General features: G+C 45.8%; 1 protein-coding gene across 3 annotated transcripts in view; it reads left to right on the forward strand.

Moving 5' to 3' along the window:
• Positions 1-17,460, forward strand: part of KCNJ5 (Potassium inwardly rectifying channel subfamily J member 5) — a 127,097-nt gene that overhangs the window by 56,787 nt on the left and 52,850 nt on the right. For all 3 annotated transcript variants that reach the window (XR_006932095.1, XR_006932096.1, XM_015298110.4), the window contains exon 4: positions 10,358-10,477. Coding sequence is in view for 1 of the 3 variants with exons in the window: in XM_015298110.4 (XP_015153596.1) it covers positions 10,358-10,431 (74 nt within the window). In the remaining 2 variants the exon portion in view is untranslated. The remainder of the gene's footprint in view (positions 1-10,357; positions 10,478-17,460) is intronic.

Raw genomic sequence — 17,460 nt, forward strand, 5'->3', positions numbered from 1 at the left:
TCTGCTCTGACATTTTCTGTAAGGGAATAAACCTGTGTCTTAATTCCATGCCTGTCAAAGCTTAAATAATGCAACATCAGCTCTTAATGTGATTGATCCAAATAAAGACTGTGAAAAATGTAGCCTGGCTGGAAACATTCAATGAAATAATACATTTCAAAGAGGGTTCCCCCATCTCTGCTAATGTAAAAGATTTGAATCGTGGGGAAGGAAGAAATGAGATGAGAACACTTAAGCTGATGTGGCTCTGCATGAGGGAGAGTAGGAGCTGAATACAAAATGGACTCAATAATTATGAGTGAGATTCATGCCTGAGTGAACGAGGAGAGTCTGCTCTGATGCCTCTCCTAAGGCGTGCAATTAGGTTTCCAAAATGACCGGTCAGCCACATCCAAAAATTCTGGCCCCTCTATGCGAGGATGAGGAGGGAGTCAGCAATCCGTACCTGTGACATGCAGAGGGTTGGTGCTCTACTGTAATATTCCCTGAGGAGGAGTGAGAAGTGGGAGCTCGAGTAACAGTGCTTAGAAATTCCTCGTGGCTCTTGTGCCAATCTTACTGTTCTTCTCAGGGAGAAAGGGATGGGAAGGTGCCGTAACAGAAAGGAAAGCCCTTTTTGCTGTTATCATAGCTGTCCGTCATGCAGTCTGTAGTCTCTGAGCCATTGTTGTGGGTTTTCTAAATTTGTTTATTTGTTTTCCAACTGAAAATAGATTCTACATTTATCCTGTTGTGATTCTGGCAGAAAGAGGCAGCCTTTCCCTCATCCGAGTCAATTCAGTGATTCACTTCTTACATAGCCGACTGATTGTCACAGGGATGAAATTACAGTCTTTGTAAGCTGACGGTGAAAGAAGAAGCCTGGCTCATAAATATTTCATTCTTGTATCAGTAATTTTAGTAAGTGAACTTTTTACTGTGGTGAAGCCCTGTGTGCAGGGAGCTCCCTAACCTGATAATGCTGGAAGGAGAGCTGGTTCTGAATATTCAGTCTGCACAAAGCACAGGGAAGAGGAGAGGTGGGTGGGGAGGTGGAAGGAAAGAGAGAAAGGGGGGGAAGAAAGAGAGAAAGAAAACAAAGAAAGGAAGAAAACCAGGAGCATACAGGTTTATTTTTAGGAAGTATTTATTCTTAGAAGTGGCAAATCAGAGCCAGGCTGGATTCAGTGAAGCATTTGTACGTGATGTTCTGTGATGTCCTGATACACAGGCATCCAGATGCCCTTCATGAGCTCAGCATGCAGCACTCAGGTTGGCCAACCATCCATCAGCATGGTTCATCTCAGGGAAAGTGTTTGATTTCCTTTGCACCTCTGCTATTAATAACTGAGGTGGAAGAGGAAAACTGATAGGTTTTAAATGCTGGGGTGATTATTTAAAGTCAGATCATATTTGGCATGCACATTTGTTTCCATTCCAATTAAATATGTGGCCCTCTTATTTTAAATAGTGCACGTTTCAGTGATGAAGTAGGATGTTACTGGAAAGACTCTAAACTGGTATCAAGGGGAGTCATATTTCATGACTAATTGTCACTGAGATGGATGCTCTGGGAATATTCCCAAGGCTGTGTTTGGGTTAGGAGCCACAGTTTGAACACATCTGACTGGTGCAGAGATTGGTGATGGATGGGGTGATGGTGTGTCCTGCAGGACAGCCCTAAAGCCTCTGGGATGGGCTGGCACAGCCTTGCCATAGTGATTATGGTCAGAACCAATGATTATGATTCTCGAACACACATCTTATGAGGAGCAGCTGAGGGAACAGAATGGCTCAGTCTGGAGAAGATGAGGTTCAGGAAAGACTTCACTGCTCTCTCCAGCTCCTGAAAGGAGGTTGTAATGAGCTGGAGGTCAGCCTCTGCTCCCTGGTAACAGCAATGGGACAAGAGGGAATATCTCTAAGTTGTGCTGGGGAAGTTCAGGTTGGATATGAGGAAAAATTGGGGTTGGTCATGTATCTGTGTCCAGCCACAGTGATGCCTTGCTGGAAGGTTGTGCCCCCACAATTGTCAGATGCAGAAAACTGCAGGAAATTTGCATCTTGGGTGTAATATACCCAAAAATCCAGGTCCTTGCAGGGAGGATGCTGTTCTTACACAGCTTCAAATCCAAACAAACTGCAAACTGCAAAGAGAGAAGGGATAGAACAGGCAGCGATTGTCAAGGACTGACATGAAGATACACTCCCTTGCTGCTTGTAAAATCACACCAGAACAAAGGAGGCCTCTCCTGTCCCCTCTCAATAGCCCAAAGTGCTGACAGCAACCCTGGCTCCCATTTGTTTTCCCTCTCCATCAGAGCACATGGCTGCCCAGAGGAGGAATCCTTTCACGCCTATCTGCAGGGCCCTTGAGAGGTGTGAAGAGTAAGCTAGGTGTGAACAATGCATGGAGCAGCACACGCATGGAAGCTGAGGTGTGAAAGCATTTGCTCAGTAAAAATAGAACTAAGCTGTTGGCAGAAAGAAGTGTCTGCAGCTGATAAACCTGCAGTGATTGACAGGAGTGGGGTTTGTGCTTTATTAATGCATCGGTTTAAATCTCCTGACCTTATGAGGAAGGAGAGAGAGTTTGGCAGGACAGACAAGTTTGTAATTTGTTCCTTAGTACTGAAATGAATGCACCTCTCCTGGTTCTATAGAGAGCAACCAATACCAGTTTTTAACCACTGCCTATCACATAATGTGCTTAATTGGAGTAGAGAATAAATGAGGGGTTACCAGCTATTACTGGTCCAATAAAAAAGCATGAGCTCAGCTCCTCTCTGGTTCTGGAGGCATTGTGGAGGAGCTGCAGCTCTCAAGCCCCTCACCTGCATCTCGTGGATCTCTTTGGTTGCCCTTTGGCACTGCAAAGCTTGTCTGTGTGCGTGGCTTTAAAGAGTGACGGTTCTGCTCCGGTGAAATATTTATAAATCAGATTTCTTGAATAAGCAATACATTGCAGCAAGGGTTTGATACGAACATCCCTCATGTATAACCATCATACTGCAGATCACAATAACACCTTCAATCCACAGATCTCATACATTCATATCCCGCAGAGATCAGCGTATCAAAAGCAGAATGTGATTTGCCAGGCAAGTCACAGTTCGTGTCTGTATTACTGTATGATGTATGGCACATCTGATGCAAATGTAGCTGGAGTGCCATGGAGAAGCTTATTTTGCAACACAAACAAAGAGAATTAGACTAGCAGACCTGCTATTCAGAAGATAGATATCTCCTTTGGATTTACACTTTGCCCTGCTGTTTATTTTGCTGTCTCACTCAGCGAGCTACTGTGCAAGCTCTAAGCTATCTTTGCCTCCAGAAAGGCTGAAGCATAAAATGGAATTACAAGTATCAACAACTGCAGACTCTGCCACGTAGGCATGCAGAACCATCTCCCAAACGGGCGACCAAGGAAGGGCAGGGACAGCAGACATGAGCCAAGCAATGGACCTATTGAAATTAGTAGGATTTTTACCACTGCCTTCAATGGGTTTGAAATTTGGCCTGATGGAAGCAAACACTGTGAATGAAATTTCAGACACCCCATGGCTACAGATGCACTTACTTTGAAAAGCATTAATAGTGCATCTAAATTTAGAGCGCCGCGCTTTGGTTTCATTAAGAATTCTGCTTTGGTTCCAGATAGAATCCCATGAATCGGTCCCCAAAGCAGACCCACATTCCATTCTGCACAGCAGAGCAGGATCTTTCATTTTTAAAACGGCCTCATCTAACCTGCAGCTGCTCACAACGTGCTGTCTCTTCTGCATTCATTCTCATTCGTGGAATCTGAACCTCTGCTACACTCAGTATGTCGTGTGGCAAATGCTGCTCAGCTGAAGTCACTAAAGAGAGCTGATTTCAGCCTAAAGCAGAATAATGAAGCCTTCTATGGATGTCTGCACAGAAGAAAAACAACCCACATACTAGTTTGCAAACATTACTCATATCTGAATTTCCCTTCTCTGTCATCTCTGAGCAAGCAGCTAGATGCATTCACATGGCTCTTCCAGATGGGGAAGTGACAGACAGAGCTCAGTCTTCAATGGCCTTCAATAAAACAGCACTGCTGAAAATGCACATCTGGCATCTGAATCCTGAGCCACCTCACCCCTCCTTGGGGCTGTGAGCATCCAGCTTCCAGGCCTTGTGGTGATCTCAGGAGTCATTCTGGTGGTTCATACGCTATGCAAAAGCCAGCCGAAGCCTCTGGGAGGATGAGTTCAGGCATTAGAAAAACAGATAGGAGTGTCACAGCGAGGACCTTTGGGATGGCTGTGGGGAAGTGTTGGCACATGTGCTGACCTTCCTCCTCTCATGCCTCGGTTTCCCCGTTCCCATGAAATGGGGTTTCTCCCTGTTGCCAACTCTGTGACTTCACCCATGCTGATAAAGTGTTAATGGTGGTAAGGGAGGCATTAATTATGGGATCCTTGTGTATCTGGGCTGTGGCAATAAACCTCCCTGCTGCTCTCCCTTGGTATTCTTTCATAGCCAGTCACATCTCCAGCAGCTCACCAGCTTTTCCCTGGAGGACTTCCATCTTCTGCTTTTTCCCTGGGAAGCCGTGCAGGAGTGGAGAGCTATGATTTAACAGCAGAACAAAGCACTCAAAGCCCCACAGACACATGGAGATTAAATGCTTCCCCCACTTGGATTCCCCAGCCACAGCACACTGTTTCTGGAACACAATTGTGTCTGGAAAGAACCTATCTGGGTATTATACAGCACAGGGCATACTTTTAAGTCCTTTTTCTTCCTATTATCCTCCTTTTCAAGGTCTTTGTCTCTTTGATTTATGGATCTGGAGACCAGCTTTAATTATATCCCTCAAACAGCTGCCTGAAGCGACGCTCACCAGGAGTTAGACAGATGCAGTGTGCAGCCCCCCTGGGTTCTGCATAGCAACATGCTGCATGGAGTGACCATTAATACACAGTATGAAGGGCACAGTTCCTGTTGCCATGCTATTTGGGTACGAATGTGTTCAGACCTGCTTGTGCATGCACACTGACTCCGTCATGCACACACACTTGTACATATTTTCTCTCTGCTCCATAGTCAATACACCAGAGTGACTCTTGCAAGGCTCAGAATATTCCATTGAGGGAAATCATTCTGGATGTAGTGCCTGAAGACATTTACAGTGCTGGGAAATAAGGGCTCACTTATTTCCTTTAAAATTGCTACTCAAAGATGAGTGGTGATGATGCAAATCTGCCACTGTGCAGACAGGTCTGCCCACACTCACACTTGGTACAGTTCTGCATGCAACCTGAAGCTCAGTTTGGGGCTGGACATGGCTGTTTTGTAAGGCTCTGCCCAAACTGCAGTCAGAAGTGGGATTGCCTATTGCTGTGTGAGGTCCTGTAGGGCACTGCCAGCTGTCTGGGGCTCACAGGGTGCAGCATCTTCCATCTCCCTGGAGGTGCTGGAGGTGCAGCTGTCCAATCAGCCCACCCCAAAACAGTGCTGTAGCCTCAGTGAGAGTTTAACCTGTTGCTGAAGTACTGATATGCTATGTTTCCATCACCATCCTGATGCATACATGTACTGGAATGCAGTCTAAGAGCTGGTTCTCTAGGGATCATCTTCCAGCAAGCACGGTAGGATTCAAAATTGGAGCTTCTACCTTATCCATCTCTGAGTAACTCCTATTTCAGCTCCCTTACGTAATTTCACACGAAAGAATCTTGCAGTAGCTTTCCCTTGGAAGTAGGAAGATTGTTGTCAAAGCCTCAGGAAACCCCTTTTACGTGGGACAGGCAACTGGGAGAGATGGTAATGAGATGCTGGGAGAACTTCAATCACCAGCGAGGGAGACGAGCACTTCTGAAGCTGACAGAGCAGAGTGTTGGCAGGACTACCGTGCTGTCAGCTGTACACTGACAGACCAAAGGGCTAAGGAAATGGCTGACTAAAGGCTCACAGATACCCCAGACATCCCTGCTTTAGGGACATGGCTCTGAAGGAAGTTCTGAGCTTGCAAATTTCTGGAAACCTTTTTGTGATTAACAACAGAAGGAGCACGCACTCATCCCACTGGCAGACCATAATCTCATGACTGATGCTGGTGTGCTGCAGGATTCCACGCAGCAGCAGCCTGATCAAATTGTAAATCAGCTGGGATGGGAAATCTGTCTTTCCCTTCTTGCATGGCTCAGAATAGAAACGGATTTCAGTCCTGAGAGGAGCGCATTGCTATCACAGTTATAAATACAACGCTTGCAACTCAGTAGTAAAATGGCTTTGTACTGAGCCACGTTAAGGTCTTTAATTTAAGCAAAAGAAGTAATGAGCTAAATCCGAACTCTGCAGGCAGAGATTGTTTCCAGGCCCTGCTTATTAACATTCAGCTTCACCTGCCTTGTGTTGCCAATCCAAACCTCCTCTGTGGCCATTACTAAAAGAGTTTTGATGGAAATGCTATTTCAGGGCTCTGTTCTGAGCTCTTTCTCAGCTGCAAATGAGTAAGGGCAGCCCATAGCTGCCCCCCTTCACCCTTTCCCACACATCACCCACTGCAGCTGAAGAACAGATGCATTAGCAACTTCCTGATACCTAACCTGCCCTTTCCCATCCTTCATCTGGCTCATAAATACTCCTACTGCTATTTCTTGCTGGGGCCATTGGGTACAGTAAAGCATTCTGGAGTCGGTCTGACCTAGCTCTAATGGTGTGAGCTTGTCTCAGGAATTCTCTTTAATGTTATGCAGTGGTAAATGGTTTGCTCACCTTCTCCTAGTGTCTGTCTAGCCAAGAAATGTTCCCAGGGAGCGGCTACCTGTGTAGCTCCTATAGGTGCTAGGCACAGTCCCCAAGCCAACATCCTTCATGACACAGCTCTGCTGGAGTCACGCAAGTCAGGATCACAGATCAGCATCCTTTGCTGTACAAAGTGGAAAGACACAGCTGAGCTCTGAGCTGGGCTAAATCCTGAAAGCATGGCTGGAAATCAGAAATACAGATTGGGTGCCAGACAGAATTTTTTTTCTTTTCTTAACCAAAGTACTGCTGGCAACTCAGAAGTACCACTGGGAACGCTGCCTGCTGCAAGCGTGGGCACTGGTGAGGATAACAAAGAAATTACATCCCTCTGGCTGGGGTTGCTACTCAATAAAATCTGAGGATAGACTCCAGCTTCTCACTAGAAAGTACCATTTTATCTTTGTATTTTTTTTAATGAAACCATTTCTTCCTGAGAGAGAATTGGGTTTTTTTCCTAAGTAGACATTTTCATGAAGGAATGATTTCCAGGTTTTCATTACATGTTTGAACAAGGTCTCAAAAGCAAAACACGTTTATTTCCTTCCCTGACATCCCACAAAAGGAAAAAATAGGGGAAAAGAAAAAAACAACACCTGAATTCTTGTGGACAAATAGAAAATGCATAAGAACTCACTCATTTGGGGGATGCCAGGAACTAAAGGGGTGTTTTCGTAACTCCTCACAAAAGCTGATAATTAGTTTTGGTGGATTTCAGCTGTGGCCCCCAGCAACACAGATGGCCATTCAGGAGCAGTGCACTCTGGGGCCTCTGCCCCTCCCAGGAACTCAGGAGGGTTCATTAAGTTGGTGATTGCTGCTGAGAGAGGAGTTGGATGCTATTCTGCTATGGGTTTGGTTTTGTTGGAGTTTTGCCATAGTGAAATGTACTGATGCACATGGTGTGCTCCTCCTGCTCCACTCTGAGCTCTCTGTGTATTTGTGAAGAGTTCAGAGCCTTCAACCTCTTCAAGGAAAAAAGCAGCAGCCATGGAGGAGATGGGAGGTAAGCAGAGGTGGGCAGGATGAGCATGCTGACCTTGTAGTGCTCTGCAGGAGGAGAGCTGGCTTCTTTCTGAGGTTTGGAGCCTCTGAGGCATAGTTGTGTGGTCCTGAGGGTGCCAGGCAGGACTTGTCCTGTATTGTGGTGTAGGGGAGCTGTAGGTTATGAACCCATTGTGTTTGCTTAGAACTGTTTACTATGTTCTAGAGTCTTGCTGCCTTTTCTTAGGGGGTATGATGCTTTGTTAACAGCCAGCAGCGATGGATGTCTGTTGTGTCACTGCTGATAACTGCCTTGCTAAATGACCCCACTTTGTGCACTAAAATATGTGGTCCATGGGAGTCTGGAAGAGTTTGCTCTGCTTCACAGCTGTTGCTCTTGGAATAGCACTGACCTACTGGCCCCAGAACCCCACCTGCCTCCATCCCTCCTTTCATAGGCTGGGTGCCTTGTAGGGTGCCTCCGTTGTGGTGTGCCTGTGTCTAATTTAGCATGTCTTACAGTTTAGTATTTCCAAGTACTTCATATGGCTGTCTGGTGTCAGAATCCCCACTTGTAGAGATGAAGAAGCTGCAGCACATAGCAGGAAGATAATGATTAAAGTCTCCAAACGTGTCCATAGGGAAACTTGCAGTGTAGTATCCCAACTGTGGGTCCTGTCCATTCCCTGCAAACCTCTCTGATCTCATCAGCTGCTGACCAGGCCTGTAAAGGGCACCCCCCACAAAAAGTAATAACAGAAAAAATTGCTTTTTCTTTGGTTCTTCAGGTGCTGCAGAAACAATCATGTGCCTGGCCTAACGAGCTAATTAGATATCACCCACACCTGCTCACTGCCCTACATCAGACACACCTGGCCTCGCCATATGCTTCCTTCTTGCAATTTGGTGCAGTGAAGTGTCTTTGAGTGCCTTTTCTTCTCTGTCCTGTGTGTTCAGGAAGCACCAAGCACCTCTCTTGAAAGCTGCAGCTCTCAGTATCCCCACAAACTAATCCAAGGGAGGCAATCCGACCTCCATTTCCAGTCCTTTGATCTTCAACAAAGAGTTAAAAGCAGAGTCAGCTCTGCCACGATGTTTTGCTTTATGAAATTATTTCAGGTTGATCACAGTGCATTATGAAGGGTTTCTAGCCATTAATAGGAAGTGAGTTCCTACTATATGGAGATTAATTTGCTGCCTCAGCCATTTATTGAGTGAATAAGCCATGTGAAGATGCAGGCAGTCCAGCTATTAGCGTGTTTATCAGGATAAATAGGATGCTGGAAGGATGCCTACATTGTGGAGGCTTCTGTACAATACGCTCAAGCAGGATTTCAGAATACAAAGTGTTGGGCCAAGAGCAAGACTGAGTAACTGGATCTTAAAACCACGTCTGGTTTTAGGTGTGTTGGCACTGCTGTTCTAAAGCAGAGGAAGCATGTTATTTTGGAAGCTAATGACTGTTTAAAGGCAAATCCTACTTGAGGATGCACTGTGTGGGCACAGCAGAGGTCTGGGTTTGGATTGGAACTGGTGGGCTTCACTTCATTGCCTGACAGATGCAGTTGATGTGGGGTTGGTGGCTGCGGGGGAGCCCTGGTGTACTTCCTGGCTGAGTTAGGCAATGTTTTCTGCACAGCTCCACAGTTAAGGTTTTATGGAAGCCTGGTTCTGTTTAATGTAGCTGTAGTTGAGTTATAAATTAATAATCCCTGCTGCTGGGACTGCTGTGTAGCAAGATGGCTTTCGTGAATGTATGTGTAAATAATTCATGCTATTAAATTAGTTGTGTTCCCTGTCCACGGCTCGTTTATCTGCTGTGACTACAAATATTCCTCACTGCAGTTAGGAGGTGTCAGAATGTGCCAAGTGAGAGGTCTGTGCCTCTCGGAAGGAGCCTTTGCCCCCCACTAAATGGATCAGGAAGCTCCTTTGACAGAGTGCAACATTAAAGTCTGCCTTATTGAACGTGACTCTTCCCAGAAACAGACGTGCTCAGACCAGATTTCCATCTTGGGTTTTCAGCTCATGGGATGGTTGAGGCTCTGTGGGTGGGTTTCCTTGCAAACCACAGCTCTGGGTCTTTTCCAGGCCCTCTTTTAAGGGCTGTACTGTAATGATGTCCCCAGCCTGTGTCTCGGTTTCCCTACCTTTACAATAGTAAGGATAGGCATTCTTCCTGTTTCACATGTGAATTCTGTGAGTTTTCCCACCTCACTGTTTTTATCAGTGTTCTCTCTGTGCTTCTTTGGGAAGCAGTAATTGCTGAAATAGATGAGAGTCCTCTTCAGCCTCAGGTCTGAGGCAGCAATGTGGGCATCAGTGCTGTGTGCTGCCGCAGAGAGCACACTGAGGAAGGGAAGTAAAATGGGCACAAAGGAAAGCAGGAGGGGAAGAGAACCAAACCAACAGGAGCCCAAAGGCTGCTCCTTTACTGCATAGCTTCTAAAATGATTGCTTCTTTCTGGCACAACCTGATGTTCCAAAGAGCTTTGATGCTGTATTACTTCTATGTTAGCAAATGATCTTGGACAAATTGGTATTGTTTTGTTTTTGTTTTTTGGGTTGGTTTTTTTTTTTGGTCTAATGTTATCAATTGTTTGTTTTTCCTCAGCCTTGCTGCTGCTCCAGTCCTCATGTAATGCCCACAGCACAACCTCGGGGATCCCAGGGCAGGCTGTGCTCTGATATCTTCCATCTTCTGCTGCCGTACCAGAAATGTGAGCGTCTCACTGTAAGTAAGATAAATATGCTTTTATACTGTATACATAACCTTTAAGTTTGTTCTATTGCCAACTTATCATTATATATGATCTGGAAGAGTTTTGTTTCTGCTGCGTGTATAAATATTGATGAGAAATCCAGAGCCCGTTTTTTTTCTGTAGAAAATAACTACATTTATGTCACACACAAATAGATGTGGAGGAGATGATGTTCCTTAAACTTCTGCTTTGGTGTATTTAGGAGACATATCAAGCACAGACAACTCTGCGTCTGAATACCAAGTACTGTTAGTTTGGGACCAATTTGTTCACTGAGAGAGCTTCTGGAGAAACATTTCAGCATATTGGAAAGCACTAATAGGAGGTGTAAAGGTTTTTGCTGCGGTGTTTATTGGTACTTGTGATAAATGTTTTTGGTGGAAGGAAAAGAAGACAGAGGCAGTCATATCATTGTATGGGCTGAAGAGAACTCTGTAATTCTGAAAGAGCTTTGAGTTCTGGAACTCAGTTTTTTGGGAGGTCTGATTGGTGTTCCTTGGTTAGAAGAGGTTTCTGTTACCCTGAGAAAAGTATGCTGAAATACTGAAGGACCATTCCTTGCATTGTGATTCTAAATTGCTCACCTATCTAGCCCTGGTTTTCCTAGTAGTTAATCTGTTTGCTCTGGTTGAGCTTCATACTGGGATTTGCAGATGGTGCCTAACAAATGCCTGATCTGCTCTGTAAATGTTCCTGGAAATGGAAAGCAGTGGCTGCTCCAGGAGACAGGGCTGTGCTGGTTTGATGTGCTTTGTCCCATTTGGTCAATGGGAGGCAGGGACAAGAGGAGCCACACAGATGGAGGGAGTGCTCACAGGCAAGAAATGGCTTCTGATATGTCCTTTTAAAGATGCTGCAAAAAAGAGTGATTTATTGAGATACCACAGACAGGCATGAGTAATTCTGAAATACCCAATCCCTCCTCCTTGTGTTGCTTGGGTTTTGTTCTTGTGTTGCTCAGGTTTTGATGCTGCATTTTGGGAGGCTTCCTCCAGCTGTAATTCTCTGTTTGCGTGATGCTATTTCCACAAAACATGAAGTATTCTCTGTTTTCCTAACCTATTTAAAGGACTAGATTAACACCGAGTTTTACTGAGCATGTCAGCATTGGAGATGCACCATAAGAGAGAAATATAATCTAATAGGAAGGAATGCACCACTGTGGAGCAGTCAAGCTGTGAGATAAAAAATGTGGTTTGAAACAAACGAACTGATGCACTGTGGAAGGAAATTAACACTCTCCTCTTTCATCCGTGCCCTCAAAAGAAAAGGCTAAAATTCTTCCCGCAACTCCAACTTGAAATGTTATGGCAGTATTCAAATCTCATACCCAGCGTGCATCCTTTGCCAAGATTAAGAGCAATAGCAAAGTTAAAGGTGATGGAAATAGACGGATGGTGCTGTGGGGCGATTGGGAGGGGGAGTCAGCTGGGATTGAGATGTATGTAACTCTAAAATATATTGATCAGATGTATGAATGTGTCTTGGTATCCTCGGGGCTGTGGGAGTTCCCAGACTGTTTGCCTTGAAATGAAAGCAATTTAATCTTTAAAAATAATAATGAAAGAGCAAGCTGTAAATGAGACCTTCTGGCAGACTGACGGGGCTGCAGTCCCGGAGGTGGATGCGCATGCTAAGATGACAAACGAGGTCATTAAAGTAAATAGTGTAAATTGAGTTTTGGCAGTGGCCAGGAATCCTTATTGCGATGGAGGGCATTAATATGGGGGGGGGGGGGGGGGGGTGAATTCACTGGTGGCAAGCTTATCTGGGGCAGGGAAGCAGTGCAATTTTGTAGCAGTTCCAGCTATCCACTTCATTGCCCTGCAGTGAGCCCGTTTAATTTAGCAGGACTTCAGCATGGCTTGGCTTAGCGATGTGCTTAAGATTACAAAGTGTCATTGAATAGCATGGGATGCTGCTTACCTTGAGCTGTGGCGCTGCTTCCTGGTGCGGTTTGCTCTGTGACTTCATACTGGAGGCACAGCATTGCTTTGCACACAGGTTCTCTTTTCTTCAAAGGTTTTTTTTATGGGTCTTTGAAGTCTGATCTCTCAATGTCCTCTTGATGCCATTCCTTGTAGGTTAAGGCATTGCCCTGAGTGGTTTCCCTCCACCACTGTCCTTTCTGTGGCCATGAGGATGAGCTTCCCCTCCTGTGCAATGCAACCAGTTGCACTTAATTTACGTAAGCGCGCCTTTCAAGATGATACTAATTATACAAAAGTCACTATATTCCTTATATTAATGCACTAGACCTACGTTTCCAGTTCTGTGAAGTTCATTTTCTGTGTTCATCCTAACGTGAGCACTAGCTGTGCAGATGGGATCTGTGCAGCACAACTTTTGGCACTGTGTTCCCTTCTCTCAAACTCTGTGTGCTCACAGCCAGGTTTGTCTGCCTGCTCCTGAAGCTCCCAGCATGGGTAAGAGCCGGGGGAGTGGTTATGTATAAACACACTGCTCAGTGATGGTCTGTATGCTGTGCTACTAGTGTAGGTACAACGGGTTGGTGTCCCAGCCAAGGGTAACCCACAGCTAGTGGGGGTGGCATGTAGGAGAGGAGGGAGAGGTGTGTTTGCCACCCTAAGTGTGGATCCCATTTCTGGAGCATTGTAAGGCAAGGCAGGCATCGAAGGGACAAATCCCACAGTGTTAATCTGAGTAGTAATGATGATGGAAGCTAATAGCATTAACTAATAGAACAGGAAGAGATTAATAGAGAAAGCACTGAAACGTGCTTTTCCTACGAGGCTTGCAGAGGAGGATGTTCCTTTAAAAACACTTATCTCCTACCTCTCCTAAAGCTGCTTTTTTTCCTGTATTTTACAACATGCTTTATTTAAAAAAGGAAACTGCAGAAACGTCCTTCCTCTGCCCAGGAAGTGCAGATCTCTTTTGAACCCATCACGGCATTATAAGGCTGATTTGTGTGGAGTGCTGAAAGGAATAAGCACTAAAGCTGTTTGGGATGCTGAGAGTGGCCCTGCAGTTGTGGGAAGGAGGGAAGCTGGAGGCTTAAGGACAGTTTGAGGCATTTACATTAACAAGCACTGGTGGCTTTGGATTTGCTTATCTCCAAAACGCATTTCACGCTAGCATCTCTTATCATTGCAGCATGAAGTAATACTTCTAGAGTGTTTTGTTGCTTATAATTTGAAGAAATGCTGTAGGAGAGGTGGGGGATGAACAGGGAAATGCGATGTGAAGGAGCTCAAGTAGCACTTAAAATCAGGAGCCCAGACAAACTACACCAGGTGGCTGTATGTGGTCTCTAAAAGCAGCTTTCCCGTAAATGCCTGGAGGACCACAATGTGGCCGTGCTGGTGTGTCTGTTTTACATTCCATTTGCAGCATAGAAAGCTTTGTGGTATCCATATCACACAGTGTGGGGCAGGCTGACTTGAAGGTCTCTTGTCACAGAGCTCATTGCTATTAAATGTGACACAGCACGATGCCTGTCCCCTGCCAGCCCATGTTCCTTGCCTTGCAGCAGAGCAGGGCTGCTGTGCAGTGCTGGCCCATGTGCTCTTGGGGGTTGATGCAGAGCTTAGCAAGTTTAAAAATTCTTTTACTCTTTCTGCAGACAGAAAGCATACAGAACACCAAATGCTTGCAGCAGGTGCAGAGCTGTAGCTTTCCATTTCCCCAGTGCCAGCCCAGCTGGGCTCTTACAGGACATGCAGAGGATGCGAAGAGCTTTCTCAGAGTTCTCCTTTCTGTAAGTTCAGGGTGGACTGGCTCTCTTAGCTTTGAGCTCGTTTTGACAAAGCCCAATGAAGCATGAATCATGGTTTCTTGAAGACTGAGAGCTAATTTGCTTAGTTCTCCCTCTTTAATTACTGCAGACTGTGAGTCTGCTCTGCTATGCTGGGAGTGGCAACCTGAGCTGCAGTGAGAGAGCAGTCAATGCGCCTTGAAAAAGGGGACAGGAGGAAAATGCCAGTTCATGTGTCCTTGGGGAAGAAGGATGGAGCTGATGGGAATGGGGCTGAGATGGCAGCTCAGCACCATCCTAGTGAAGATACTGACTGTGAGGGGATCATTTGGCCTATGCTGCTTATGCCAAGCTTGGGGGCTCTGGGTATCTGATGGAGCAGTCAGTGTTCATTGCAGGGGGTGAGACCGGACGGCCTTTAAAAGTCCCTTCCAGCTCAAATCATTCTATGATGGATTCTATTCAGTGCAAAATCCCAGCTGCACGAGGCACATGGATCATGGCACTGGGAAATGAGGTTCTATTGCACGATATGTGAAATCCATGAGGAGCTGTAGCAGAATTGTGGTGAGTGGGTGCTGTTGGTGGTCAGCGCCAGGCCTGCTGGGATGAGAGGTGGGAAACTGAGCAGAAATCAAAGCTCAGCCCCAAGTTGTGCCCACCTGAAGCTATATGTGCTCTTTGGGTTGAGGAATTCAAATCCATCTTAATGCTGTTACTGGTTAGTGACTTCTAAATGCTGGGAAAATGGTTCTAGAATATTGATAGAACAGCTTAGTTTTTTTCCCAAGAAATGCTCAAAACCATTTATGCTGAAGAGAAGCAGTCTTGGAAAGAAAAAAAGAATGTTTGAGTGCTGTAAATGGAAGTTGAGGTGGCTCCCCGTGGCCATGCAGAGCAGACCAACAGCGTGGCTGCAGCGACACATCCCCAACCAACAAATGTTCCCTGAATAACAGATTGATTTGCTTAGGAGCGCTTTCCCCTCAGCAAACTTCCACATCAATAACTAATTATTTGCAGGAATAATTCTTCAAATTTCCCATCACAAATAAATGCAAGAAAATGGTGAGGTGCTGCAGCCCATCTGTGAACAGAAAGAGGTAAAGCTAATTATTCCCTTAGCTCCAATGCTAATAGGCACATTATTTTTTCCTGTTTGAACTTGATGGAATAGCTGTGCTTAACCCATGGCCCAGCTTATGCTAGGGGGAAAAAAATAGAAAGAAAAATCATTCAACTAAATCGTTCCAGAAGCTGAACTAGTTCATTAACTGTAAGTTCATAGTGTAGTTTTGCACTTAATCATTGTGTATAAACCAATTCCATCCACAGTAAGAGTTTGCACACAATGGATGACATTCAGATCCACAGAGGTGCTTCTTTCTCCCTGAATGTTTCTCTTTATTCTTATTTTTTCCTGACAGTGGTGCATGGCAGAATACGTTGAAACATACAATCTGGTAACTGCTGGTGACTCTGGGAAGTGTGGTTTGCATTTTGGAGGAGAGGACAACATCCCTCTTGGGTATTTTGTTTGTATCTGTTGACAGGTCAATACAAACTTCCCCAGAGATGCCAAACCAATGATGTATTTGGATCACTTCCTGTCTTTGCAACTGAGTTGCTGCTTTGGTTTTCTTGACTAAAACCTGCTCAGTAACTCTCCTTCCAGCTCCACGAGTTGCTGCTGAATACATTCAGCATTTGTTGTTGTTGCTGCTGTCGCCTTGTGTGGAAGCCAGACCTGGTGAAATAAGATGCTGCGTGCAAAATGTGGCTGTGAGGGGAGCATTCAGTGCAGTTATACCCCAAATCATCATCTGCCTCTTGCGAGGCTGCCCCTGCGCTGGGGAGCACTGTTCCCCATTGCTGCAGGCAGTGCTCCCTTCTGCCCCACACCTGTGCTTCCAATGGCCACTCCTGGCACCGCAGGGTCTGTTCTGCTCTTTGTTTTTCACCTGTCAGCTGGGAACTCCATCCAGGTTTGCTCCTGCGATGCTGATAACACATTTCCTTCCCCTTAGTCTCTTGTTGAGCACTTTCTCTCCAGGGTGTTGTGTTTTGCTTGCTGTCAGCAGCTTTCTCTGGAGAGGCTAAATCCTTCTCTCCCTCCCTGTTTTCTCCTGTCCTTCTGTTAAATAATCTGTCTGCACAGCTCAGCCAGAAATGCTCTTGTAGAAAACCAGGCTGAAAGCCCAAGTGTGCCTGCTCATCAGCTAGGAGTAGCAAATCCAGGGCAGTTGTGTGACCGGCTGTGGCTCTGGTTCACCTCAAGGCACAGAGGCAGGTCATGGATGGTACAGCACAGGAGGGCAGTGGAGTGTCCCAGAGCTGTGGGGATGTGGCGCTGAGGGATGTGGGCATGGTGGGGTGGGGTTGGATTGAGGATCTGAGAGGTGCTTTCCAATGTAAGTGATTCCATGGTTCTATGATTTGGGTGAAAATGAGTCCAAGTTAGCCAGCAGCATGGGTTTACAGTGGATCACTTGTAGTAGGACTGCTCTTAGTTGCATTTTAAATGGCCTTAATTTGTCTGTTTACTTCAAAGCTATATGAAATGCAGCTTGCTTCCAATTCTGGGTAAATTTGCCCACATAGAGATTTAATCCAGTTCACATATCCAGATTTTACTGTCAGTAGCTGCCCTGGCCTTCCTCCACAAGGCAACAGCTCTCTGGGATCAGGATGTCCCAGGTAGTGTGCGAGTTTGGTCTGCCTGTCATGGCCATCAGTGAGCTGCATTTCCACTGCACTTGCACCAAGACCCACTCCCTGTCTGACTTTACAGTCAGTGATGGGTTGTAACCGTGACAGGAACAAAAATGGTCCTTCTGAAGACCACCTTCTGTCCCTAAGACTAAGCAGGGGTTCTCATCTCTGCTATCTTTGCCCATGTCCATGCGGGGGCTGGATGAGAACCAATCCCCTTGTCTAGAAAATCTGGAGGAGGGAAGGAAATAAACCTCATTTGTGTAAGTGTAGGGAAAACATGAGAACACTGTGAGCACTGGTGTCGCTTCTGTATTAATAAGTCTCTAATAAGGCCCCAGGTTTTTTCTCCAGTCTAAAAATACCCCTTCAACTTGGCAGCGTGCTGTCGCTGTGATAATGAATGTGTAGCAGTGTGCACATGCCACAGCTCCTGCCCTTCCCTCCTTGGGTTGGCAGCAACTCTGCTGTTCTCTGAGCAGAGATGAGGATGCAGACTGAGCTGTAAGGAAGCCCCCCTCCCAG

The sequence above is a fragment of the Gallus gallus genome, chromosome 24 (assembly GCF_016699485.2).
Source record: "Gallus gallus isolate bGalGal1 chromosome 24, bGalGal1.mat.broiler.GRCg7b, whole genome shotgun sequence".
Taxonomy (NCBI): Eukaryota; Metazoa; Chordata; class Aves; order Galliformes; family Phasianidae; genus Gallus; species Gallus gallus.